Source organism: Leucoraja erinacea, chromosome 3 (assembly GCF_028641065.1).
Source record: "Leucoraja erinacea ecotype New England chromosome 3, Leri_hhj_1, whole genome shotgun sequence".
Taxonomy (NCBI): Eukaryota; Metazoa; Chordata; class Chondrichthyes; order Rajiformes; family Rajidae; genus Leucoraja; species Leucoraja erinaceus.
The window spans coordinates 23,689,382-23,716,476 of NC_073379.1; the positions used below are offsets into that span (position 1 = coordinate 23,689,382).

A 27,095-nucleotide genomic window follows, 5' to 3' on the forward strand; every position below is an offset into this window, starting at 1 on the left:
TTCAAATGTTGTTCATATTTTATAGTGAATACAAAATCAATCGAGGAAGAGAATTATTGCAAGATGAAGGCAGGATCAAACTACAGTGCTAGGTTCCAGCATTACAAGATATATAATATGCCTAAGTTAGCTTAATGTCACCAATCTGCGCTTAATGGAAACTTATTGCGGTCCACAGTATTGCCAACTGTCAGTCTGAACAAGCAGACAAAATACCCCAAAAAATCTTAAAAAGGAGACAATAAATTAATAATTTATTGCAGCAACTAATTTATTTGCAGCATACTTTATTAAAGGGATAAGCTTGCTATCGTGCAACCCAAATTATTAAAGGGATAGAGAGTGGCAATTCCTAAAGTAATAATTGCAACCCAAATGCTATTAGCAGGTCTCTACTCGCAACTGAAGCTTTGCAGAGATTTGATTTAGGCAATAAGCATAAAACATTGTTAAATAGTAATGGTTTCTATGGAACTTAAAAGAGAAAAGACCAGCTGGTTACTTATCTTAAAGTAACCAGCTGGACTTCGTATGTAGCCTCTTATATCTAAGTGCATTGATCTCAAACCATAATCTGTTTTAGAATGATGCAAGCTACACAATGTGGTTAATATTTATGAGTTCTTTTAAACAATGGGAATAATGGCCAAATGTATTACAGCAGTATTCGCCTTTAATAAATAATTTGAGACAATGCAAACTTGCACTGATAATGAGCATTCCAGCATATTCTACAGGATTAATAAAATATCAAGATAACAAATGCGCAAATTGCTAAATTATAGATACTGGAACTTTGTAAAAAAAACAAACAGCACAATGGTGCAGTGGTAGAGCTGCTGCTTTATAGCTCCAGAGACCTGGGTTCAATCCTGGCTACGGGTACTGTCTGTACGGAGTTTGTACATTCTCCCTGTGAACGCACAGGTTTTTTCTGGGTGCTCTGGTTTCCTCCTTCACTCCAAAGACGTGCGGATTTGTAGGTTAATTGGCTTCAGTAAAAATTGTCAATTGTGCCCAGTGTGTAGGATAGTGCTAGTGTACAGGGTGATCGCTGGTCGGTGCGGCCTTATTGGACTAGAAGGCCTGTTTCTGCACTGTATCTCTAAAGTCTAAAATACAAGCAAAATTCAGTGCTTTGGGCCACAGCTTTGGGAAAATTAACTGTTCATATGTCAGGCCATTGTCCTTTCATCAGATCAATGACAAAAAATGTGAGAACAAGTATTGCCATTTTGAGGGTGCTCCACCAGATGGCACCATTTTGTTCAACATCAATGATTGTGAATTCAAACAGCTTTCGATTTTGCTTTAGAAAACCTTGCAAATGTTTTCTAGCTTGCAACAAGAAAGTGGGAAGAGTCCAAGATTTTACAGATCAAATGGCATAGACACAGTAACAGGCCATTTGGCTCGACAAGTCCAGGCTGACGTTTGTGATGTACTTGAGTCTCTTCACAACATTTCATATATCAATGTAATAATCTATTCCTTTCTTATTTGTATGCTCTTGAGTCCCCTCCTTAAATGTATCTATACCGCTATCTATATATTCCTTGTGGTGGGTAAATTGCATATTCTTGCCACTGTTTGGATAAGGAGTTGTTTCCATTGGATTTTTTTGGTGACTATGTTATAATGATGTTACTTTATATTGCTATCCACAAATGAGGGTCATTCCCTCAGCTGTCGTTTCTCAAGTGGACGGAAAACCCAATCTATTCATTCTTTCCTTTTATATAACATACCCTCACAATTCTTGTCAGGATTAAGTCAGTAACAGACTACTGACCGACATCAACTATAAACCCACTGACTCCCATGGTTATCTGGTCTACACTTCTTCCCACCCTGCTTCCTGTAAGGACTCTATCCCCTACTCGCAATTCCTCCATCTACGCCGCATCGGCACCCAGGATGAGGTGTTCCAAACCCGGGCATCGGAGATGTCCTCATTCTTTAGGGAACGGGGGTTCCCCTCTTCGACTATAGATGAGGCACCCACCAGGGTCTCTTCTGTGCTCCATAACACTGCTCTCACTCCCCATCCTCCCACTCGTAACAAGGGCAGAGTCCCCCTTGTCCTCACCTTCCACCCTACCGCCCATCACATACAACAGGTATTCCTCCAACATTTTCGCCACCTCCAACGGGACCCCACCACTGGCCACATCTTCCCATCTCCTCCCCTTTTGGCTTTCCGCAGAGACCGTTTCCTCTGTAACTCCTTGGTCAATTTGTCCCTTTCCACCCAAACCACACCCTCCCTTGGCACTTTCTCTTGCAACCGCAGGAAATGCTACACTTGTCGCTTTACCTCCCCCTTTGACTCCATCCAAGGACCTAAGCAGTCTTTCCAGATGCAGCAGAGGTTCACCTGCACCTCCTCCAACCTCATCTATTGCATCCGCTGCTCTGGGTGTCAGCTGCTCTACATCGGTGAGACTAAGCGGAGGCTTGGTGATTGCTTTGTCCAACACCTTTGCTCAGTTTGCAAAAAACAACCCAATCTCCTGGTGACTCAGCACTGCAACTCACCCTCCCATTCCGAATCCGACCTTTTTGCCCTGAGCCTCCGCCGTGGCCAGAGTGAGATTCACCGTAAATTGGAGGAGCAGCACCTCATATTTCACTTGGGTAGTTCACACCCCGGCGGTATGAACATTGAATTCTCCAATTTCAGGTAGTCCTTGCTTTCTCCCTCTTTCACCTCCCCTTCCCAGCTCTCCCACAGCCCACTGTCTCCGCCTTTTCCTTTCTTCTTCCCGCCCCAGCACCCCCATATCTGTCTGAAAATGGGTCTCAACCCAAAACGTCACCTATTCCTTCGCTCCGTAGATGCTGCCTCACCCACTGAGTTTCACCAGCATTTTTATCTACTCACAATTCTGGTAACATCTTCATGCATCTTATAAATCTTAGACCATAAGTCCATAAATGATAGAAACAAGGAACTGCAGATGCTGGTTTATCTCAAAGATAGAAACAAAATGCCGAAACATTATCCATCGTTTTTCTCCATCTCCAGAGATGCTGCCTGACCGCTGAATTTCTCCAACACTTTGTGTCTATCTTGGACCATAAATAATTCTGCCGTATAAGGATATCAATGGTTTAGGAGACAAATCATTTATTTAGCATCAATAATCATTTAGCATTTTTCATCATGATGCTCCATAACAAACTTTACAAGTCTGAGCTTGACTGATATTTTGTAAGATAGGAATCCAAGGTCAAAAGATATTAGACATTATTTGCATACTTAATTTTATTGAGCATATCTTGATTATGATTCCCACTGCATTATCCTTCTATTTTAGTTTTTTTTCTATCTTAGAACTATCGCTTCCTGCTTCTCTTCATATGCTGGTGTTAACATCTGATGATAACAATTATTGATCTGCATTTGTGTTAGAATTTGCTCTGTTCCCTCCTCATGAATACTTGGTGCCGATTCATTGTGCTATCATGCTCTTATTTGCTTTTGATTGTCATGCTCTGAAAATGAGTTAAATCCTGGTGACTAAATGAAGAATTCAATTAAATTTGATGTCCTGCTTGTTGCTTTAGGTACTTCATAACGATTTGTCTTCATTCCAGAGATGTTATTGTAAGAAATGAATAGATTTTTTAAGCAGTGTTGTGTGCTGTATAAAATGGAGCCGGATCCGTTAAGCAGGCATAATATGAGATGAAGAAGTGTCTCGACCCAAAACGTCAGTCTGAAGAAGGGTCTTGACCCGAAATGTCACCCATTCCTTCTCTCCAGAGATGCTGTCTCTCCCGCTGAGTTACTCTAGCATTTTGTGTCTGCAATATGAACAAAAATATATTATGCAAAAAATGCCTAATTTTTATGGAAGAGCTGGTCTTGCCTTTGCCACAATTTCTTCCCAGTTGTTGCGATGGGCAGGTTGTTTTTTTTTATTTGCAGATGAAACCCTGAGGCTTATTGCTGCAATCTGCTTGATTTGTCTGTTTCTCTCTCTGTGTGCATATGCCTTGCTCCTCCTCCAGATGTTTTGGATAAAATACATATGCTGCATGTTAAATAACAAGTATGAACCTGCACCTCAGCATTCCACAGCTTTTAAAACCGCTGCTCCAGTATGGAGAAAATTAAGCATTGAATTTAAAATAGATATACTTAGTAGCGCATCATTGGATGTTTTCAAGAGAGAGTTAGATATAGCTCTTAGGGCTAACAAAATCAAGGGATATGGGGAGAAAGTAGGAACGGGGGAACTAATTTTGGATGATCAACCATGATCCTATTGAATGGTGGTGCTGACTTGAAGGGCCGAATGGTATACTCCTGCACCTATTTTCTATGCTTTCTGCAGTACAATTTAATAAAAATGTTAAGTACAAGCTCACACTTTTCTAACTAGCCATCTGTATATTTGTTGCATTTTGGAGATTTATTGGGAATGATTATAAAAGACTAAATTTGGAAGGAATATCCATCTGGATATCGCCTTGTCTTTTATTGCCTTCCCTTTCTGAGACCTCTATGAAGTATGTTTCATGCTGACGCAAATGAATAGACTTTATTTAGAATATCTGCTATCGTTAGTGTTAAGGTCTTTAATTAGTTCCGTGGAAGTATTTGTATAAAAGATATTTGTTTTAATATTTTGACCTTCAGATTTTTTTTATTCTATTATTTGTCGTTTAACTGTTTTGCTTGCTCCATTTTATGCTGAGAGGACTTTTCTTTTAATCCTTATTTATGCATTCCATTTTGGTGGTTTTACTTGGAAACTGAGTCTGTTTGCTTCAGACTAGAGGATGTCGCAGAGTGTTTTGAGTTTTTTAATTTTGAGGAATTAAACCAAACTCTTTAAAAAGGGTTGCAAAGAAAAGCCTGAGAAAAGCCAAAGAATAAACCAATGAACCTAACATCTGTAATGGGCACATTACTGGAGAGTTTTCTGAGCAATAAGATATATATGCATTTGGATAGACAAGGGCTGATTGGGAATAGTCAACATGGTTTTGTACGTGGGAGATCGTGTGTTTTTTGAAGAAGTAATCAAAAAAAGTTGGTGAAGGCATAGATGTTGTCTATATGGATTTCAGCTAGACATTTTTTTAAGGTTCCACATGGTGGGCTGCTCTGGAAAGTTAGATCGCATGGGATCCGGGGAGAGCTAGCTGACTGGATAGAGAATTGAAGATAGACACAAAATGCTGGACTGACTCAGTGAGACAGGCAGCATCTTGGGATAGAAGGAAGGGTGATGTTTCGGGTCGAGACTCTTCACTTCATGGAAGGAAGCAAAGGGTGAAGCTGGAAGGTTGTTTTTCGGACTGAAGGCCTGTGACTCGTGGTGTGACTCGGGGATCATTGCTTGGCCCTTTGCTGTTTGTGGTTTATTTTAACGATTTGGATGAGAATGTGGAAGGCATGATTAGTAAGTTTGAGGATGACACAAAAGTGGGTGGTATTGTAGATAGTGAAGATGGTTTTCAAAATTTTGAGCAGGATCTTGATCAGTTGGGCAAGGAGGCTGAGGAATGATTAATGGAGTTTAATGCAGTTATGTATGAGGTGTTGCATTTTGGGACATCAAACCAGAGCAGAACCTTCACAGTGAATAGCAGGGCCCTGGGAAGTGTTGTGGAGCAGAGGGATCTAGGAGTGCAGGTACCTGTACAGCAGGCAGGAGACTGAGGGGCAATCTTATGGAGGTGTATAAGATCACATGAGGAATAGATAAGGGTTAATGCAGTCTTTTACCAGAGTCGGGCAATCAAGAACCAGAGGACATTGGTTTAAGGTGCGAGCTGAAGGATTTAATATTAACCTGAAGGGTGACTTTTTCACACGGGGTGATGGGTATATGGAATGAGCAGCCAGAGGAGTTAGTTGAGGCAGGTACTATAACCGCATTTAAAATACATTTGGACAGGTACATGGATAGGAAAGGTTTAGAGGGATATGGGCCAAATGGACCGGCTGGGCTTGTATACTCTGGAATTTAGAAGGATGAGAAGGGATCTTATTGAAGCATATAAGATTATTAAGGGATTGGACACGCTAGAGGCAGGAAACATGTTCTCGATGTTGGGGGAATCCGGAACCAGGGGCCACAGTTTAAGAATTGGGGCTAGGCCATTTAGAACGGAGATGAGCAAAAACTTTCACTCAGAGAGTTGTGAATCTGTGGAATTCTCTGCCTCAGAAGGCAGTGGAGGCCAATATTCTGGATGCTTTCAAGAAAGAGTTAGATAGAGCTCTTATAGATAACGTAGTCAGGGGATATGGTGAGAAGGCAGGAACGGGGTACTGATTGTGGAAGATCAGCCATGATCATATTGAATGGCAGTGCTGGCTTGAAGGGTGAATGGCCTACTCCTGAACCTATTGTCTATTGTCAGACAGGTGAGACTAGTGTAGGTGGGACATCTTAGTCGACATAGGCAGGTTGGGCCGAAGGTCCTGTATCCATGCTGTATGTCTCTATGACCAGGTGAAAGATTAACTGATGGATAAGTGATATAAGATTGTCTATAATGATTGATGGAACAGATTACAAATATAAGCACAAATATACAAGCGATGGTGAATAGTTCCCCAGTATATTGCTGCATCATTTGGTTTGTAAGTTAATTGACCTCTGTGAATTGCCCCTGGTATGTAAGGAGTGGATGCTAAAATTGGAAAACTACTGTGAACGGCTGATCGATGGTCGGTGTGGGCTGGCCTATTTCCATGCCGTATCTCTAAAACTAAAACAAATCATCTCACCCTTAATTATGAGTTTAAATTTTTGGACTGCACTTGAGCCTATGACCCTCAGAAGGAAGAATGCACAACTGAGTCAAACCTGATGACTATCAGAAATTGTGTTATATTATCAACATCACTCCATCAAAGACTAATATTCCTCAGCTATTTTCCATGCAGAACTTGGGTAATTTAATACTGGCTTGCACATTCCTGGTCTGTTTAGGTTTATCCCCAGATGTAACGCATATACTGTATCTGCTGCTGCTTGCTTTTCAGTTCTGTTAGTTACCGCAAGATAATAATTCCTTTGATTTTGTTTCATTTTTTAGGGTGCGAGGTTTTCTGCAATTTCTGTAGGATTCTTACAAGCTGCCCAACGCTCTTCTATCCGGAGATCATATGGACGGTCGAAGCGTTTCAGCATAACTCGGTCTTTGGATGATTTGGAAGTAAGTAAAAGATTTGCAGTCATATAATGATTCTATTGCCCAGTGGGATCGTGTGATGGTAGCATGCATTGTAGCTTCTGGTCCAGGAAGCTGGGTAAGAAAGCTGATTTCATCCATGCGTTTTGAACACTGCAAATAGCAAATCATTGTTAAAATCTCAACAGTTACCTTCTAGCTTAAAGAGATGGATGGCTTGATGTGGTTAGAACATTATGGTTCTACAACAAGATGTAGATTGGTTGAGTGATTGAGCGAATACTAGCAAACCAAATGTATTGTGGGGAAGTGTGAGGTCATGAATTTTGGTAAAAGGGCAGATTATTATCTAAATGGAGACTGCAGATGAGTGAAGTTCAGAAGGATTGAGGTGTACCAGTGAGTGAATCACAAAAAGGTGGCTGATTTAAGTAGGAGTCAAGGTGGCACATTGGCCTTCACTGTAAATGTGTTGGAGTTCAAGAATACGGAGGCTTCATTGCAGTTGTACAAGGTGTTGGTTAGGCTCCACCTAAATACTGTGCAAAGTTTTGGGCTCCTTGCCTGGAACAATATATGGTAGCGTATTCCTGGAATTTAATGTTCTATCAAGGGAGATTACACAATTTGAGTGTGAATTTCTCGTAGTTTAGAAGGACCTTATTCAAAAATATAAGATCCTAAAATATGAGGCCAATTATCAGATATATTTAAGGTGGAGGTTGATAAATATCTGAAAGATCATAATTAAGGATACCGTGCACAAAAGAGGAGGAGGCCAGCATCGATCAGCCACTATCTTGTTGAATGGTTGGGCAAGCTTAAGCGATCATCGCCAACTCTCGCCCCGATTGTCTTGTGTTTAGCATGCACAGATTGTTAAGGATGGAGGGAAATTACAGACTGATGCCGTTTAAAGGCTTTGCAATGGGATGGGGGAAGGTTACGTTTATCGTGGTTCTACAGGTGAGGAGGGAGGGGTAACAGAGTGTGTATAAGTCAGCAAAGAAGTGTTTTGTTTTCATGTACTCTCCATTAGGTGCCCAGCAACTTTGTTCCCTTTTGCAATACAGGAAGTCCTCACATCACGACTGGTTTCCATTCCTGAGCATGTTCATTAGTTTAGTTGAGTTTGTCATGTGTACCGAGGTATAGTGAAAAACGTTTGTTGAGTGCTAACCAGTCAGCGGAAAGACAATACATGATTACAATCGCACCATTCACAGTGTACAGATACAGGATAAAGGGAATAATGTTTAGTATGAGATAAAGCCAATAAAGTCCAATCAAAGATAGTCCGGGGGTCTCCACTGAGGTGGATAGTTGTTCAGGACTGCTCTCTAGTTGTAATGTTCATTTCCCAAACTGTTTGTAAATTGGAGTTGAACAAAAACGATGTTGGCAGAGGATCGCACAAGCACCGGTCACAGGAGAGCAAGTTGACACGTGAAGAGTGGCCTCAGTGACTCAGCGCACCCAGTTCTTCTCGTCTTCCCTCGCCGCCTAATCGTTGAGGCTTGGGAATGGGGTGGGGCGGAGCGGGATGAGGCAGGCAAATAGGTGGGGATGTGGGAAATGAAGGCACATGCGGCAGAAGATGCCTGCAGCCCCACAGCAGCTAGCAAATCGATCACCATCCATCCCGCTGGTCTCCTAAACCAGATCTATAAATTGGCTGTTTGATAATCGGGGAGGACCAGTATGTAAAATCACTGCGGGATGGCATTGGAAGGGGGAGAGTCCTGCCTTAATGTTAACTAAATTCTGCCTGGTTTCTGCCACATGCATTGTGTAAAGAAAGTCTATTTTGCATTTCTGTCATTTAAGCTGCTTTTTAGCCATATCGACTATTAATATTCATTGCAGAATAGTAGCCGAGATAACAATACAGACAATTGAAAATGAAAAAAAGAACATAAATGAAGCAAGCTCACAATGTCTGCAAAGGATCAGGTATTTTTGTGAGATTGATGTTCCAGGGCGTTATGAGTATCCCTGTTAAAGATATGGTCGACTTGCTTAACATGATCAAATTCCTTCAGAAATGGCTGCCTGTTACAGTTTCCATTGGTATATCTCCTTTTCTTTTCAAAGACAAAATTAAGAACCCACCAAATTTGGGATTAGATTTAATTTTGTCTTTTATGCAGGTGGGCTAATTGCTTAACATTTTTATTTAACCCCAAATGAACAGAACATTTGCAAGACCAAAACAAAATGTAATGTATAGTTTTTGAGATATTTTTGTAAATAGTTGCAAAATTCCAGATCACTCCAGCTAATAGAATAATTGCAAATCTCGATACAAGGAACTGTAGATGCTGGAATCTGGCATAAAACACACAGTGCTGGAGTAACTCAGTGGGTCAGGCAGCATCTGTGGAAGGAATGGATAGGCAAAGTTTTGGGTTGAGACCCTTTCAGATTGTAAAAATAGGATTGAAAGATTTGATCATAAATCATACATGGATTAAATCACTCATGCTTCTGCTAAAGAACATTTCTATTGTTGCTACTGATTTTACAGATGACTCTGGGAGTTTTATCATTGTGAGTGTTTAATGATAATGTTGTGATTCAACAAGGTCTGTGTATGAGTGGATTAAATCGTAGACTTCAGCAGTTGCTGTAGACATGTGCGATTGTTTTAATGATTGATGCAGAATAGTGTGACTCATTCAGTACTGCTTAAACACACATCCTAATGTTTATATTATTGCCACTAATCTCTTGTAGTAGTTTTCTAATGGAAAATTTGTTTAATGGACTATTCATCATCTCCAACAAATAGAATGAGTTTCTAGATGTGATGGAGGAAAAAAAGAACTGCAATCTTGAGTAACTTACAACCCAACTGAATGAACATTAAATTCTCCAATTTTAGGTAACTTCTATCAACCCTTACCTGTTTTTCTTCTCCCTTCCCTGTGCCCCATCTGGACTCATATCTCTCCCTCCTCAGGACTGGCATCTTAATGACCATTGTGCAGATGCTTCATGAGGGATCGAGGTGGAGTTAAAAGGTGGAGCTGACAAATAAGAAAGGGATGATCACCTTGTTTGGAGTGTACCGCAGGCCCCCAAATAGTCAAAGGGAATTAGAAGAGCAAATATGGCAGGAGTTTGCAGGCAGCTGCAGAACTAATAAAGTTGGTCACACAAAAAAGCTGGAGAAACTCAGCAGATGCTGCTGCACCCACTGAGTTTCTCCAGCTTTTTTGTGTAACCTTCGATTCTCCAGCATCTGCAGTTCCCTCTTAAACACTAATAAAGTTGGTCGATGTGGGCAAGTTGGGCTGAAGGGCCTTTTTCCATGCTCTATATCACTAGGACACACTCCGCCGAATCCTGTGCCTTCTTCTAGGTCACAGCACCAGGACGGACCTCACTGCCATCACTGCCGGGTTAAATCACTCCTCCTCCCTCTGCCAGGACTTGTTAGTTCAATTATATATCCTTGTGAATAGTAATATTTGGCGAGGTGGGGGGGGGGGGGGGGGGGGGGGGGAGTGGGGGTCGGGAAGGGGGGAAGGGGGAGGTCGCGCAATGTGTCATCTTGAGCTGTTTGAGCAGTAGCGGACTGGGTCTAAAAATATTGGTTGCCAGGAGACAAAGGGGGCCCACTTCACCAGGGGCCCACTTGCCATCGGGCAAGCAATCGGCCTGGCCAGTCCGCCACTGTGTTTGAGTATTTCACACTCTTGTCGGAGACCAGCAGGCAGAAAAGAGAATGATTACAAGCTGTCGTGGTGCAGCTTTCCATTGCCTACATGTACATTGATTCATCCACGGACCAATCTTACATTCTGCATGAACTGACAGGGGGTAGGGTATTGACATGGATAGAGAACTAGTTGGCAGACAGGAAGCAAAGAGTAGGAATTAACGGGTCCTTTTCTGAATGACAGACAGTGACTAGTGGGGTGTCGCAAGGCTGATGCTGGGACCCCTGTTGTTTACAATATATATTAACGGTTTAGACGAGGGAATTAAATGTGACATCTCTAAGTTTGTAGATGACACAAAGCTGGGTGGCAGTGTAAGCTGCGAGGAGGATGCTATGAGGCTACAGGGTGACTTGGATAGGTTGGGTGAGTGGACAGATGCATGGCAGATGCAGTGTAATGTGGATAAATGTGAGGTTATCCACTTTGCTGGCAAGAACAGGAAGGCAGAGTGGTGTCAGTTTCGGAGAAGGGGTGGTGCAACGAGACCTGGGTGTGCTTGTACCTCAGTCACTGGAGGTAAGCATGCAGGTACAGCAGGCAGTGAAGAAAGCTAATGGCATGTTTGCCTTCATTGCGAGAGGATTTTAGTTTAGGAGCAAAGAGGTCCTACTGCAGTTGTACAGGGCCCTGGTGAGACCACACCTGGAGTATTGTTTGCAGTTTTGGTTTCCTAATTTGAGGAAGGACATTATTGATATTGAGGGAGTGCAGTGTAGGTTCACCAGGTTAATTCCCTGGATGGCGGAACTGACATACAATGAAATAATGGGTCGACTGGGCTTGTATTCGCTGGAATTTAGATGGATGAGAGGGGATCTTAAAGAAACATATAACATTCTTAGAGGATTGGACAGGGTAGATGCAGGAAAAATATTCCCGAAGTTGGGGGAGTCCAGAACCAGGGGTCACAGTTTAAGAATAAGGGGTAGGCCATTTAGCACCGTGATGAGGAAAAATATTTTCACCCAAAGAGTTGTGAATCTGTGGAATTCTCTGCCACAGAAGGCAGTAGAAGCCAATTCACTGGATGTTTTCAAGAGTTAGATTTAGCAGGGAAAAAGCTGGAACGGGGTAGATTTTGGAGCCAAATGGCGTGCTCCTGCACTTTTCTATGTTTCTATGTTTTCAAGAGTTGATGTATCACCATAGGTGGTGAATCTTAATGATAAATGATTACTATCGTAGCTGCAGTCATGATGCTTTCATTCTTTGACTGCCCTTTTTGTTCAGTGACTTTTTTAAAAGTTCATTTTTCAGGAAGCAAGCGTAGCTGGCAAGTCCCAACATTTAAAACCCATCCCTTATTTTCCTTCGAAAGCTGAGAGTGAACCAACTATTTCAAGTGCTGCATTGCATCTGGTGAAAATACTCTAAGCACTGTTAGGCAGGGAGTTCCAGTATTGAGACCCAGTGATGATGAATGAGAGGCAGTGTATTTCCAAGTCAGGGTAATGTGCCATTTTGCAGCATAACAGCTGGCTGATCATCCTTGTTCATGCATGCCTTTACTTATCCAACCCTTTTCTAGAGTTTCAGCGCAAAGCTAGTTGAGTTGATGCAGTGTTGGGAGCAGGGCCGGATTTAGATGCCTTGCTCTAAGCTGTTCCACTTGTGAGGCCCCTTCCAATCCGCCACCCCCATGACTAGAGGACGATGGTCCACCAGATTGACCGATTTGCAGCCGAGCGTGGCCAATGAGATAAGGGGCTGGAAAGCTGCGCTTATTTATTGCCAGTGCTAGTGTCGAGTTATTGGCTTAAAACACTATTATTCTGAAATGGAGGGCAAGGCAAATTACTGAAGGGTTGTTTAGAGACTATAGCGCGTTGTGACAGCATATGTAAGAAAGGCCTATGACAGTGTCAAAAGTATTATACACCTTGCAGGGCTCTCACTTAATTTTTTTCTCTGTTGTCAGCCGGGGAACCTAGGCAGCTTTTTAAGGAATAGCTACTTCCCCACAGCCATCAGGCTATTAAACTTGGCTCGGACAAAACTCTGTACATTAATAGCCCATTATCTGTTATTTGCACTTTATCAGTTTATTTATTCATGTGTATACGTATATAATAGTGTATGGACACACTGATCTGTATTGTAGTCAATGCCTACTATGTTCTGTTGTGCTGAAGCAAAGCAAGAATGTCATTGTCCTATCAGGGACACATGACAATAAACTCTCTTGAAGTTGCCAAATGACAGTTTAGGTGGTCATTTAAGACGGCTTGCATGACGCCTGCGATAATGTGCTCAGACGAACTGTGTAGCTACCAGTCGGAATTATGCTCAATGAAGCATTCACATATTATTTCTGCTTCAAATAAAGTCACAAACGAAACATATTTACCAATCAAGACATGATATATACCACAATGACATGCAGCAAAATTATAATACAGTATCTCAACTCTTTTTACACATTGCAATGAATGCAATTTCTATTATTTCTTTACACTTCCAAACAAAAATGTGGTTGGATTATTCAGTGTATGATCAACCTCGGTGAGACCAAGCGCAGGCTTGGCAATCGCTTTGCACAACACCTTCACTCAGTTTGCAATAACCAACCTGATCTCCCGGTGGCTCAACACTTCAACTCCTCTTCCCATTCCGAATCCGACCTTTCTATTGTGGGCCACCTCCATGGCCAGAGTGAGGCCCACCGCATATTAGAGGAGCAGCACCTCATATTTGAGTGGGTAGTTTACACCCCAGCGGTATGAACATTGGCTTCTCTAATTTCAGGTAGTCCTTCCCCTCCCATTCCCAGTTCTCCCACAGCCTACTGCCTCCGCCTCTTCCATTCTTTTTCGTGCCCCCCCCCGCCCTCCCCCCCCCGACATCAATTAGGGAAGGTAGTGCATCCGTGAATAACAAGGGAAATCAGGGATAGTATCAAAACAAAAGATGAAGCATACAAATTAGCCAGAAATAGCAGCCTACCAGAGGACCAGGAGAGATTCAGAGTCCAGCAGAGGAGGACAAAGGGCTTAATTAGGAAAGTGAAAATAGATTATGAAAGAAAACTGGTAGGGAACATAAAAACTGACTGCAAACGTTTTTATAGATATGCGAAGAGAAAAAGATTAGTTAAAACAAATGTAGGTCCCTTGCAGTCTGAAACAGGTGAATTGATCATGGGGAACAAGAACATGGCAGACCAATTGAATAACTACTTTGGTTCTGTCTTCACTAAGGAAGACTTAAATAATCTGCCAGAAATAGCAGGGGACCGGGGGTCAAATGAGATGGAGGAACTGAGTGAAATCCAGGTTAGCCGGGAAGTGGTGTTAGGTAAATTGAATGGATTAAAGGCCGATAAATCCCCAGGGCCAGATAGGCTGCATCCCAGAGTATAAGGAAGTAGACCCAGAAATAGTGGATGCATTAGTGATAATTTTTCAAAACTCTTTAGATTCTGGAGTAGTTCCTGAGGATTGGAGGGTAGCTAATGTAACCCCACTTTTTAAAAAGGGAGGGAGAAAGAAAACGGGGAATTACAGACCAGTTAGTCTAACATCGGTAGTGGGGAAACTGCTAGAGTCAGTTATGAAAGATGGGATAGCAGCACATTTGGAAAGTGGTGAAATCATTGGACAAAGTCAGCATGGATTTATGAAAGGTAAATCATGTCTGACGAATCTTATAGAATTTTTCGAGGATGTAACTACTAGAGTGGATAAGGGAAAACCAGTGGATGTGTTATATCTGGACTTTCAGAAAGCTTTCGACAAGGTCCCACATAAGAGATTAGTATACAAACTTAAAGCACACGGTATTGAGGGTTCATTATTGATGTGGATAGAGAACTGGCTGGCAGACAGGAAGCAAAGAGTAGGAGTAAACGAGTCCTTTTCACAATGGCAGGCAGTGACTAGTGGGGTACCGCAAGGCCCAGTGCTGGGACCCCAGCTATTTACGATATATATTAATGATTTGGACGAGGGAATTGAATGCAACATCTCCAAATTTGCGGATGACACGAAGCTGGGGGGCAGTGTTAGCTGTGTGGAGGATGCTAAGAGGCTGCAAGGTGACTTGGATAGGCTGGGTGAGTGGGCAAGTGCATGGCAGATGCAGTATAATGTGGATAAATGTGACGTTATCCACTTTGGTGGTTCCTGAGGATTGGAGGGTGGCTAATGTAACCCCACTTTTTAAAAAGGGAGGGAGAGAGAAAATAGGGAATTACAGACCAGTTAGTCTAACATCGGTAGCGGGGAAACTGCTAGAGTCAGTTATTAAAGATGGGATGGCAGCACATTTGGAAAGTGGTGAAATCACTGGTCTGAATGGCCTAATTCTTTCCCTTGAACAACTAAGATATTAGGTGGATGTGAATTGTCTTGGAATGAGATTTGCACTATTAGCCTTAAAATGCTGCATATTGCTTGTGTTCAAGCTATGTGCAAAGCTTTACCCCAAATTGGTCTCAGACTGTTTCTTGCTGAATGCCATTGAATGTGGGCTTTCCGACAGTCTTTCACAAAAAATGTATTTTTCTGCAAGATACCAACTTCTGCAAGAGTCTTGTGCAACGGAAAATGCACTCTCTCTTTATACCAAGGCTTTTCTAAACTAGTCGTATTCCCTTTCATTTTGTGCCACTCTTCATTTGTTCACGTTTGCTTCAGCTGTGGATGCCTGGCAGTACCTTCTACAAGCACAGTGCGTTACTCTATAAGTAATGCAGGCTATCTTTAATTGAAGTTAGCCACTCATGAAATTGGTCCTCGTGTAGCATCAAACCAAAGAAGAGTGCCGTTAACATTGGCTGGAAACTATAATGATTGCAGTTCAGAGCATCATGAAGTTGGCTTGTTGCCTGCATTACCACACAACAGGCACAGAATAATTATAATGCCAGCTCCAATTTTAGGAGGCTATTGATTTTAGCTCTGTCTAGTTTTAATTTCATTATGCCAACTTTTTTGTTGATAAGGTTGTTTCCTTAAGGGCTCACATTTCAGCACCTGCCTCTGACCCTTCTGTTTCGGTCCCTTGCCTGGTGGTATTCGACAAGTTTGAGCCTGTGACTATATCGTATTTAAAGGATGTAGTTTCCCATATTAAGCCATCGGGTTCTCCTTGTGATGCGGTCCCTCCTCATCTTTTTAAAGAGGTTTTCCCTAGTATAGGGCAGTCGGTTCTTACCATTATTAACAGCAGCTTGTGTTCTGGCGTTGTCCCCGTGAGTTTTAAACATGCGGTAGTGCAACCCTTACTTAAGAAACCTGGCCTGGATCAATCTGTTCTGGCCAATTTTAGACCCATCTCGAAATTGCCTTTTATTTCTAAATTACTGGAGAGAGTTGTTTATGCTCAGCTGAAACTATTCCTGGAGGAGCATGATATTCGGGAGATCTTCCAGTCTGGATTTAAAACCATGCACAGCACGGAGTCAGCATTGCTAAGGGTTTTTAACGACATCCTCCTGGCTAATGATTCTGGGGATTGTGTGGTTCTTGTCCTGCTGGACTTGTCTGCCGCCTTTGATACAGTGGACCATAATATCTTGTTATCTCGGCTACAGCAGTTAGTGGGCATCTGCGGCAGTGCCCTGGGATGGTTCAGGTCCTATCTGGCGGGCAGAACCATGTGTGTTAGCCTTGCTGGGTTTGAATCCTCTTCCGCTCCCCTGTCATATGGGGTTCCACAGGGTTCGATTCTGGGGCCCCTGCTTTTCTCGCTGTACATACTTCCTCTGGGTTCCATCCTTAGAAAGCATGGCATCTCTTTCCACTGTTATGCAGATGATACCCAGCTTTATTTGCCGCTGAGGGGGGAAGACGCCTTTTCTGTAAAATCGCTTCTGTCTTGTCTTGATGACATTAAGTCCTGGTTGGCCCTAAACTTTCTTGGATTTAATGAAAAGAAGACAGAGGTGATTTTATTTGATCCCAATGGCTGCCGTGAACCTCCATTTGTTGATTTAGGTCCATTGTCAAGGTACGTGAAGCCAACAGTTGTGAACCTGGGTTTTAGGATGGACAGTGACTTTAAATTAGATCGCCAAATATGCGCGGTGGTTAAGTCCAGCTTCTTTCACCTAAGGAAGCTGGCGAAGGTGAAGCCCATTCTCGAGCGGCAGCATTTTGAGACAGTAATCCATGCCTTTATTACATCTAGGCTGGATTACTGTAACGCGCTCTATTTTGGAGTTGCTCGTTCTTCACTGGCTCGTCTCCAGTTGGTTCAGAATGCTGCTGCTCGCCTTTTAACAGGGACTCGAAAGAGGGAGCACATATCGCCAATTCTGGCCTCCCTCCACTGGCTCCCGGTGCACTTTCGAGTTCATTTTAAGATACTGTTATTTGTTTTTAAATCTCTGAATGGGCTCGCCCCGCCTTACCTCTCTGAGCTGCTCCACCCATACGCTCCTGCCCGGTCCCTCAGGTCAGCTGGTCAGCTGCTCCTGGAGGTACCGAGGTCTAGTCGGAGGCTCAGAGGGGATAGAGCCTTCTCTGTTGCTGCTCCGGCACTCTGGAACACCCTGCCGTTGCACATCAGACAGGCCCCCTCACTGTCCATCTTCAAATCCAGTGTTAAAACACATTTGTACTCCCTGGCTTTTGACCATGCCTGAGACTTTGCTTCTGTTTTTGGTGTTTTTGATGTTTCTTTATTTTACATGTCTTTTCCTACTATTTCTTTTGATTGTTATTTTTGGTGTGTATTAACTTTTTTGTCAATGATTAGTGATGTACAGCACTTTGTTGCAGCTATGTTTGTTTTTAAAGTGCTCTATAAATAAAATTATTATTATTTATTATTATGCCTTTTCTATTCCTTGTGAATCATTCAATCTATTATATCAATTTGCTTTTAAACGCTTTCACTTTTATATATTCAATTTTCCTTCTGGTTGCCTTCAATGTGTTTTTTTTATGTGCTTTGGTCTCAGTGGGTTGTTATCACTGAAACATTAGTCTATTACAATTTTGAAAAATCTACGACAATAAAATGAGTCATTAAACAGCTTTTTACTTCCACATCTATTAGTCATCTCGTTAAATATTGCATCATGAATTGTTGTTTATGCGTGTTTGACCGGGCTTTTCCCTTATGGACTTCCAAATAGAACATTATGGTCTGAACATTGCAAAGTGTTTAATTTTGTAAATTATTTCAAATAAATAACCGAGTTAGCATTTAAAGACAAAACCCTAAATTAAATGTAATGGAACATTGTAAAAACAGCATGTTTAACTTTATTTCCCTGGAATTTTGTTGCAATCAAAGATTTCAAAATTCCAGAGTGACAGGATATTTTTTCTAAGTTAAAGGTTTCCTTTTACCGAGCATGCTTGTGTAACTGTTGTACAGCCTGAAGGCATTTAACATGCTGAGGCAGTGGGCAGCTGCAGAAAGAGCATTTAGTTTGGAGAGAGCAAGAACAAACACAGGAAGGTGGAATCAGTGGAAAGATGATACAACCAGAAATGTTTTCTCACTTAACACTTTAGCTAAGTCATCCATTGGTATTAATCAGTATTTTTCGGAAATCTATGTCCTGGTACATATGCCACGGACATTTTCTGCAAACCTCACGGTATATGGAGCGTAATTTTACAGGCGATCAGGTAAGAAAAACTGTAGTACTTTGCCTTGTATTGGGTAGGGCGTAAATATATGGTCTGTTGTACATATTTTCTGACGGTGTTTTTGGAGTTATAAGCTTAAAAGTTGTAACTTGGGCAAAAGTAACTAATGCTTATATATTTGTCAAAGCTTTAAAAACCAAGAAGGAAAAAGACCAAAGGATGTGATTTCCAGTTTAAAAATCAATGTTGTTTCTGAACTGACCAGGAAGGGCTAGCCCATGATTAACTTTGATCAGTTTACAAGCAAAAGGATAAGCACAGAGTTTTTGATTTTGGCCATTGGAAGGCAAATAGAATTATCTGCCTACCTGATGCAAACTGTTAGCAGACAGTTTATTTGGTTCAAGAAAAATATTTGCTTTATGGATTTCAGTTAAATTTGTGTTAACTATCAATTAGTATCTGTAATATTTTAACCAGACAACAGGGGGTATCAACGTCTTTCTTTATGATTACCTGGAGAAAAAACGTTACCTTTATTGTACCCCTTAATGCAGAAATGTAGTTTTCTACCTGGAGATCAACAACATTAACATTTATGTGTCTTAAGTTATAATTGAGGTTAAACATTAAACCAGTTTACATTTATCAATGCTAGGGCTGATATGGTGTGTGTAAATCATAAGTTATTTTCATACTGTGCCATACTAGCTGGATTGTACTGTTCTCTAAATACCATCGGCAAATAAATGTAACGAAAAAAAGTAGGCAGAAAGTTTGACTTTTTGCCGTGTTGAGCCAGCACAAGAATTTTGGTAATAAATGTTACTAATTACACTTTCCTGCCTCTGTGCAAAATGTAGCAGTCCAGACATTAATGTCTGAGTCAAGTCTGGTTTGCTAACAGCAGGATTAATTTACATTGCCATATTTTCACTCGAGCTGCTAAATAAGGTTTGTGCAGGGCCTTACGCTATTGATTACTTGCCCATAAACGCATTCCCTACTTAAGCAATTTCTCTCCTCCACGTTTCTTGTTTAGACATGGCAAGTGCAAAATGTTTTGCTACCGCCACAAAGATTGGCAGGAGGAACCATACAGAGAATTTGCCTGGGGCAATTCTTGTTTTACATTCCCCTTTTATAGGAAAAATCTGCCTTATTGCCATTCTGTAGCGCTGTGGCTGATATTAGGTGGAAGACTATTAAAGGAAAACATTGTTTATTGAATATGTTGGAACCACCACTTTCATTGTAAAACATTGCTAATGTTTTAACCACATTCAATCTCTGCAAAAAATGGGGTAAAGCTGTGGGGTGGAAAAAAGTTAGTTAAGTGCCATAAAAAGACTGCAAACGTGTTGTACCTGATACATGCAAAAACTTGTTGATCTTAGATATCTGTTGAGCTTTGGTCTCACCTAGATTCCAAGAGCTAAAAGTAGGGAGTTTAAGAGCACGGAAGTATAACGAATAATGTCTGTGTACATTTTGGGCTTGAGCAACACTACAGGTTATATTTACTAAAATAACAATGTTTAAATTAAACGTGACTTATTTACAATGTACAGCTAAACAGGCAGTTGGTGAGGCAGCCACAGCAGTGAATCAAATAAAGAAATATGCATTTGAAGAATGTTTTTTTATGATCTCTGCATTTTAATGAGATGAAGGTGCAGGAGGTAGTATTGCTGCTCATAGCTCTAGCGACCAGGGTTTGATCCTGACTTTTGGGTGGTCTTTTTTGTATGGATTCTGCTGGGTCGCTCCCACACCACAAATATATGCTAAGAGGTTATTTGTGTACTGTAAATTACTCCTTAGTGTAGGTGGGTAACAGAAGAATTGTGGTGGTGGGGTGTGAGGGTTGAATGGGTTTACATAGAAATTACAGGGGGATAGACACAAAAAGCTGCAGTCGTCGTGGCTATCCATCGAGGTCGAGGATGATGGTCTATGTTCCGTTGTTTTTATGGACTCTCAGGTGGCTTATGATTCCAATCCTGGGTTTGAAAGTTCTTCGACATTCAGTACAGGTAACTCCAGATGGCAGATCGGGCTTTGGTTGTTGCTGCCTCTCTTTCCGTTTTCTCCTCTTTTCTTCTAATTCTGCGCATCTGTTGGCTTCGAAGGTCTCTGTTCCTTCTTGGATGATGGTTCGCCAGAGTTTCCTGTCCTTGGCATTGGTTTCCCAATTGTCGATGTCGATTTCACATTTCTTCATGCTGGCTTTTAAGACGCCTTTGAATCTCTTCTTTTGTCCACCTCTTTTACATTTGCCTTCTTTAAGCTGGGAGTAGAAGGTTTGCTTTGGTAGACGCTCGTCTTCCATCTGAACAACATGATCGACCCATCTTAGTTGGTTCTTGATGACGAAGGCTTCGATGCTTTTGCTTCATTCAGCACGCTGACGTTGGTTCCTCGGTCTTCCCAACTGATATTTGGTGCCTCGAAGACATTGTTGATGGAACTTTTCAAGTGTTTTCAGATGTCGTCGGTATGTTGTACAGGTTTCTGATGCATACAGAAGCGTTGGAATTACCACTACCTTGTACACTAACATTCTGGTGTCTGTTTGGATGTCACGAGTTTGAAAGACTCTCATTCGAAGACGTCCAAAAGCTGATCCAGCACATTTAAAACAATGTAGTATCTCGTCATCAAGGTCGAGTAACTCAGCGGAACAGGCAGCATCTCTGGAGAGAAGGAATGGGTGCTATTTTGGGTCTAGATCCTTTTTCAGACTGGGTCTGATGGGATATCTGTTCTGAAAGTTAGTGTGGACTGAATGGGCCAAATTATCGCCTTCTGTGCTGTAATATTATGTTTAGTTTAGCCAGAGACTCTGTTAGCTCTTCTGGCTAATTAAGCACATACCATTGACTCAAAACTGGTGTCTTCCAGATTACATAACCCAACTTTTGTTTTCTAAATATTCTGAACCATTGGTTTGATTTAGTTTAGATATATAGTGCGGAAACAGACCCTTCTTCGGCCCACCGAATTGCATTGACCAGTGATCCCCGTACGCTAGCACTATCCTGCAAACTAGGGACAATTTACAATTTTCACCGAAGCAAAAATTAACCTACAAACCTGTACGTCTTGGAGTGTGGGAGGAAACCGGAGCACCTGGGGAAAACCCACACGATGACGGGGAGAACGTACAATCTCCGTACAGACGGCACCCGTAGTCAAGATCGAATCCGGCTCCTTGGTGCTGAAACGCAGCAACTCTACTGCTGTGCCACTGTGCTGTCCTTGTTCCGATGCCAGGTAAAATGTGCAAACGTTATCCTAATATTGCAGAGTATGAATGAAAGATTTTTAGCTGTTAAATGTTGAATTTGTGAGTTTTTAACCACAGAAACACATTCAAATATAGCTTCTTTTGACACGTGTATGAAATGATCTATATTAATTTACACGTGCATTTAAACTGAGTTTCATGCCTGCCTAGACTGGGAGCCTTCCCAGTTGTGGTGTACTGCCAAGAAAGTTATAATACAATCTTTCTCTGAAGTGCATTGGTGCATTATGTCATCTCATCTCAAGGCAAATTTCTCAAGATGCGAGAACTTAATGTGGTGGTGCATTGCGGGGAAAGCTCAGTACTATAGATAAAAACATTGCAGCAGTGAACTATTTTTAAATGTGTTCTGCTGATTATAGTTATGAAGTTAAAAAACAGCATTTCTCCCTAATTTGAATCCCTGTCCAGTTGAAGGAGTAATTTTCTTGCTGGTGCTTGTTCAGCAAAGACACCTTATCCTTTTCACCCATGATTCATGTGTGAGAATTGTAGGGAGTGTCTCTTTATTATTAGGTTGGTTTAGACCAACATAGCTGAGACACATTCTATCCAGACATGCAGGCTTTCATTGGGGATTAGAGGATAGCATTTTGGAGCAGATTTTTCTTTTTCCTAACCCATAACTGCTGAAAGAAATTATAGTGCTAAACTGATGTTCTGGCTAACTTAACACATACCATGAATCAAATCTGGTGTCTTCCAGATCACATAACCCAGCTTTTCACTTTCAAAATCTACTAAAGAGTTGATGGAACCCAGAAGTAATATTTGAATTACTGTAAAAACACAAGGTACTAGTGCTAGAAACACCAGGATAACCAAGAAAGCAAAGCCCAATAACAAAGTAGTATCCAAACCACCCATACGCACTTATGCTATAAGACAATAACTACCTTCAAATTCAGTAATAAGCTATCTACATAATAACATACATGCAAGCTAAATGTTTAACCAAGAAACCCAGTCCCAATGCCACATGAGAATCTAAAATACCTTTACACAGTTAAACTATGAAACAACACAAACTAGGCGTGTAGATACCAGTATATCATTGGGGTTATCAAGTGGGCACCTCCCTTTACTGGTGTTTCGTTGACTTTCATCCAATGTCGAGCAGCAGCTACTGCACAGCAGGTAGAGACCCCTGTGACCACGTGGGTTTCCTCCAGGTTCTTTGATTTCCTTCCACATTTATACTTCAGGAGTATTTCCTACCTATGATGCCTCATCCATCCCCAACCTAGTATTATTGGTGTAATTGAAAGATGGAAGCAAGCTGAACATCAATCACCCATTCACACTATGTGTAGGAAGGAACTGCAGGTGCTGGTTTACACCGAAGATAGACACAAAATGCTGGAGTAACTCAACGGGCCAGGCAGCAACTCTGGCGAGAAGGAATGGGTAACGTTTCGGGACGAGACACAAAACGTCACCTATTCCTTCTCTCCAGAGTTGCTGCCTGTCCTGCTGAGTTACTCCAGCATTTTGTGTCTACCCATTCACACTAGCTCTAAGTTATCCCACCTTCGCCTACATTCCCTACACACCAAGGGCAATTAACCTATAAACCCTCATGCCTTTGGAAGGAAACCAGGGCACCTGAAGGAAACGTACGCGGTCACGAGGAGAACGTGCATATTCCACATACAGCATTGAAGGTCTGAATCGAACCTGGATCGCTTGCACTGAGGCAGCAAATCTACCGGGTGCCCATATGACCGTATGTGTGACCCGTATCTCTTGTTTATTTGGCAATTATTTTTTTTCCACATTGATATTTACTTATACTAAGGGTGCTAAAATAACCCTTTTCTAGTCCTTTTCTGGTGATGTACTTGATCCAACAGCTCGTGTGTAGGGAGGATGGCTTCTCTTCTCATCTTCCTTTCTTACCTTAGAGTTTGTGGCCTCATTTACTCTGTTTTCATCATCATAGTTGCATAGATGAAAGTTTTTGCTCTTTGTCAGTAAAACAGCTTTGGCTAATGAAAACGGTTATGGTTTGATTGCACCCTGCTGTGTAAAATGTCATCTCAGCAGCATGAGTACCAGTCACATCTTTATCACACATTGTGTTTCCTCCAGCAAGCTCATGATTTAAGCAGTGTTTTGTGGTCTTGGATATTTTGCTGGTATTTCGCCAATCCAGATGAGTAACTTATTGTTTTACTGAAATACTTTATTTAAAAAAATAGTTGAGTTACATCTATTTAAAACAGAGTTCCCTCTGGCTTCATGGAGAGATGCTGGTCATGTCTATTGCTTGATTTGATTGAAAATAAATAGAAATTCATTTAAATAGTACATTTAAGAACTGCAATTAATTCCTTCATCAAAATGTTATTAGTTACTAGACCAAGTGAGGTTGAGTCTACTTGCCCAACGCAAGATTCCACCACTCACCCGTTCCCCCAACGCAATATTGCACCACTCATGCATAGCCCCCAACTGCGCAGGCACGGCTCATTTCTCCTCATCCCCAGCACTGCCTCCTCCTCCTCTTCACCCTCCCTCTTCAATCCCTAGAGAGGAAGGGGGCAGAGGGGTGGAGGGGAGGGGGTAGAGTTGGGGGGGAGGGAGGGTAAAGAGGGAGGGGGGGGGGGGGTAGAGGGGGGTCAGAGTGAGGGTAGATAGGGAGGGGGCATCTCCCTTCTCCACCCCTCCCCATCTCCCTCCTCATTTCCCTCAACCTCCTCTACTCCCTTTCTCTGCCCCAGGACCTACCCAGGTCATAGAGCAGGTAGTTGGGAAATGGGAGGAAACCCACACGGGGGAACGTGCAAACTCCACACATACAGCACCCGAGGTCAGGATTGAACCCGGGTCTCTGGCCCTGTGAGGCCGCTCAGTCTTATGATTTATGGTCAAGAGAATCTCTTGACACAACGCATTCGGACGCTTTGGTCCAGCACTTTCATGCCTTCTTTTTGCCCTTCTACACATCCCATTTGCCCAGTATATGACAGTCTAATCCTTTCCTATTAAGTGGCTGTCTTTGAAACAAAATAGTAATGGTATCTGATTCCATCATATTATCTGATAGCAAATTTTATCTCCTCTCATGTAAACCTTTGCCTTCTTGTTTTTGATAAACTTACCATAAAGAAAAAAGGTCTTGGATCTCTCCTTGTTTTATCTTGTATAAATCTTCCAGGTCAGCCTTCAGCCTCCTTTGCTCCAGGGAACATAAATTATGCAGCATTTCCAGTCTCTCCCCGTAACTAAAGTCATCCAATCCCAGCAACCTTATGAATCTTCTCTGCACTTTCAACAGTGCAGCCACATCTGTAATCAGAGAGCGTGGTAAGCAGAACTGCAGACAGCACTCCGAATGCAGCCCAGGCATTGTAAAGTTGCAACTAAACTTTCCAACTATCACCTTTAATGGTGTATTGCCATCACATACAAAGGATACAAAGGACCTTTATTATCACATACACCAATTGGTGTAGTGAAATCTGACTTGCCATTGCAGCACACGAATAAAGATAAGATACAACATTATAGAATTTAACAATCAACATAAAAACATCCCCCCACAATGGTTCCCACTGTGGGGGAAGACAGCAAAGTCCAGTCCCATCCCCTGTTCACCCATAGTCGGGCCTATTGTGGCCTCTGCAGTCGCCGCTACGGCAGACCGATGCTTCAGGCCCTCATGCCAGGAAGATGGAACTCCGGCGTCGGGTGAACACCGGCTTGGAATGTCTGGAGCGGCCGCTTTCTCCCCTGAGACCACGGCTCCCGAAGTCCTCAAGCTGCGCTGGTTGGAGCTCTGACTGGCGATCTCGGATCCCAGGCTCCGCGATGTTTTAAATCCAGCGCCGCCCGCGGCCGGATGCCCGCAGCCACAGCTCCTCGATGTTGTAGTCGGCGGTTACAGCACTCCGGAGCTTACTGCATGGCGACCGGGGTAAGGCATCGCCCGCTCCACGATGCTGTTTCAGCGCTGTGCTGCCGCCAAAGCTGGGGTTCCAGCCGGTCCCGACAGGAAATGCCGCTCCAGTCCGATGGTAGGCCGCGAGGAAGGGGCGCAGAAGCAGCTCAGAGGGAAGCCGCCTCTCCGACCAGGTAGGGACTAGGAAATAAAGTTTCCCCCTTCCCCTCCCCCCACCCACCACATAAAAAAACTAGAAGACCTCCAAAACAACCTAATCTACCAACCCCCACATTTGGTTTGATTATGGAAGCACTTTCCTTCCATAATAGGAGCACATAGGAGAAACCAACATTATCACAGCGAGAACGTGCAAACTCCAACTGTCAGCACTGGAGATTGGGATTGAACCTGAAGCTGTGAAGCAGGAATTTTAGTAGATACGCCATTATGGTCAATGGGTGGATTTGTAGTAGACTCAATTACGGCTGTAAATGTCTACAACTCTCTTGTGCTGGAGGAACTCAGTGGGTCAGACAGCATCTATGGAGGAAAATAGAGAGACGATATTTTTGGTTGGGGCCCTTCTTCATACGGTTTGGAGTAGGGGAGAGAAAGCTGGGAAAGAGAGATGGAGTGGGACAAAGTGATAGGCTTGCGATGAAAACATTCTGAACCTTTTCATACCTCTAGCTTCCCTCTCCCCTGACTCTCAACCTAAAGAAGGGTCTCGACCTAAAAGGTCACCTATTCCTTTTATCCACAGATGCTGCCTGACCCGCTGAGTTACTCCAGCATTTTGTGTCTATCTTTAGTGATAGCTGAATATAGGTTGAGGGGGTTTTGGTTTGCAGATGGGTGCAGTGAGTGTATTTCTCTCTTATGTTTGGTATATATCACTAGTTTTCATAGCAGGAAAATCAAACAGGTTGACAATTCAACTCAATTCTCAAATTGTCATTTTTAGCTGACAATCTAAGTCTGGGAAAGTAAAATATTGGTAGCTCTATGAGGCTCAGCTATGAACATGTATAGTGGCACTGCGGGTTTATGAGAGGTTATAAACCTTGCAAGATCGGATTGCTCTGCGCTGAGAAAGGGCTTTGAGAACTTGTATTATTACACTTTTGATGTGAAATTAGATCTTGCAGGCTGTAAAATATTTTTGCAATATTTCATAATCCACTTTCCAGAGAAGGAGAAGCTTAGTTACTCCAGTCTATCAAGAAAAGATAATGTTCCCTCAATTTCAGCCATGGCAAGATTGCTTTTTCAGAATCCCCTTACGCAGGCCCACGTCTAAAATTCAGAGTCTGACTCCTGTTCTGTACACTCGTTTATATATCTTCACCCAGCTGTCTTTAGCTGTCAATGCACAAATTAAATTGATTTCAAAACGTTACTCTTAAAGTCCTTTGCATATTCTCCAACTCTCTTCGAGATATCATCCGTTACTCGGCATGTGCCTG

At 42.3% G+C, this 27,095-nt stretch overlaps 1 protein-coding gene across 3 annotated transcripts in view; it reads left to right on the plus strand.

The window, feature by feature from the left end:
* rgs12b (regulator of G protein signaling 12b) overlaps positions 1-27,095 on the plus strand; it is a 138,584-nt gene that overhangs the window by 36,262 nt on the left and 75,227 nt on the right. For all 3 annotated transcript variants that reach the window (XR_008723152.1, XM_055632296.1, XM_055632297.1), the window contains one exon: positions 7,066-7,185. Coding sequence is in view for 2 of the 3 variants with exons in the window: in XM_055632296.1 (XP_055488271.1) it covers positions 7,066-7,185 (120 nt within the window). In the remaining variant the exon portion in view is untranslated. The remainder of the gene's footprint in view (positions 1-7,065; positions 7,186-27,095) is intronic.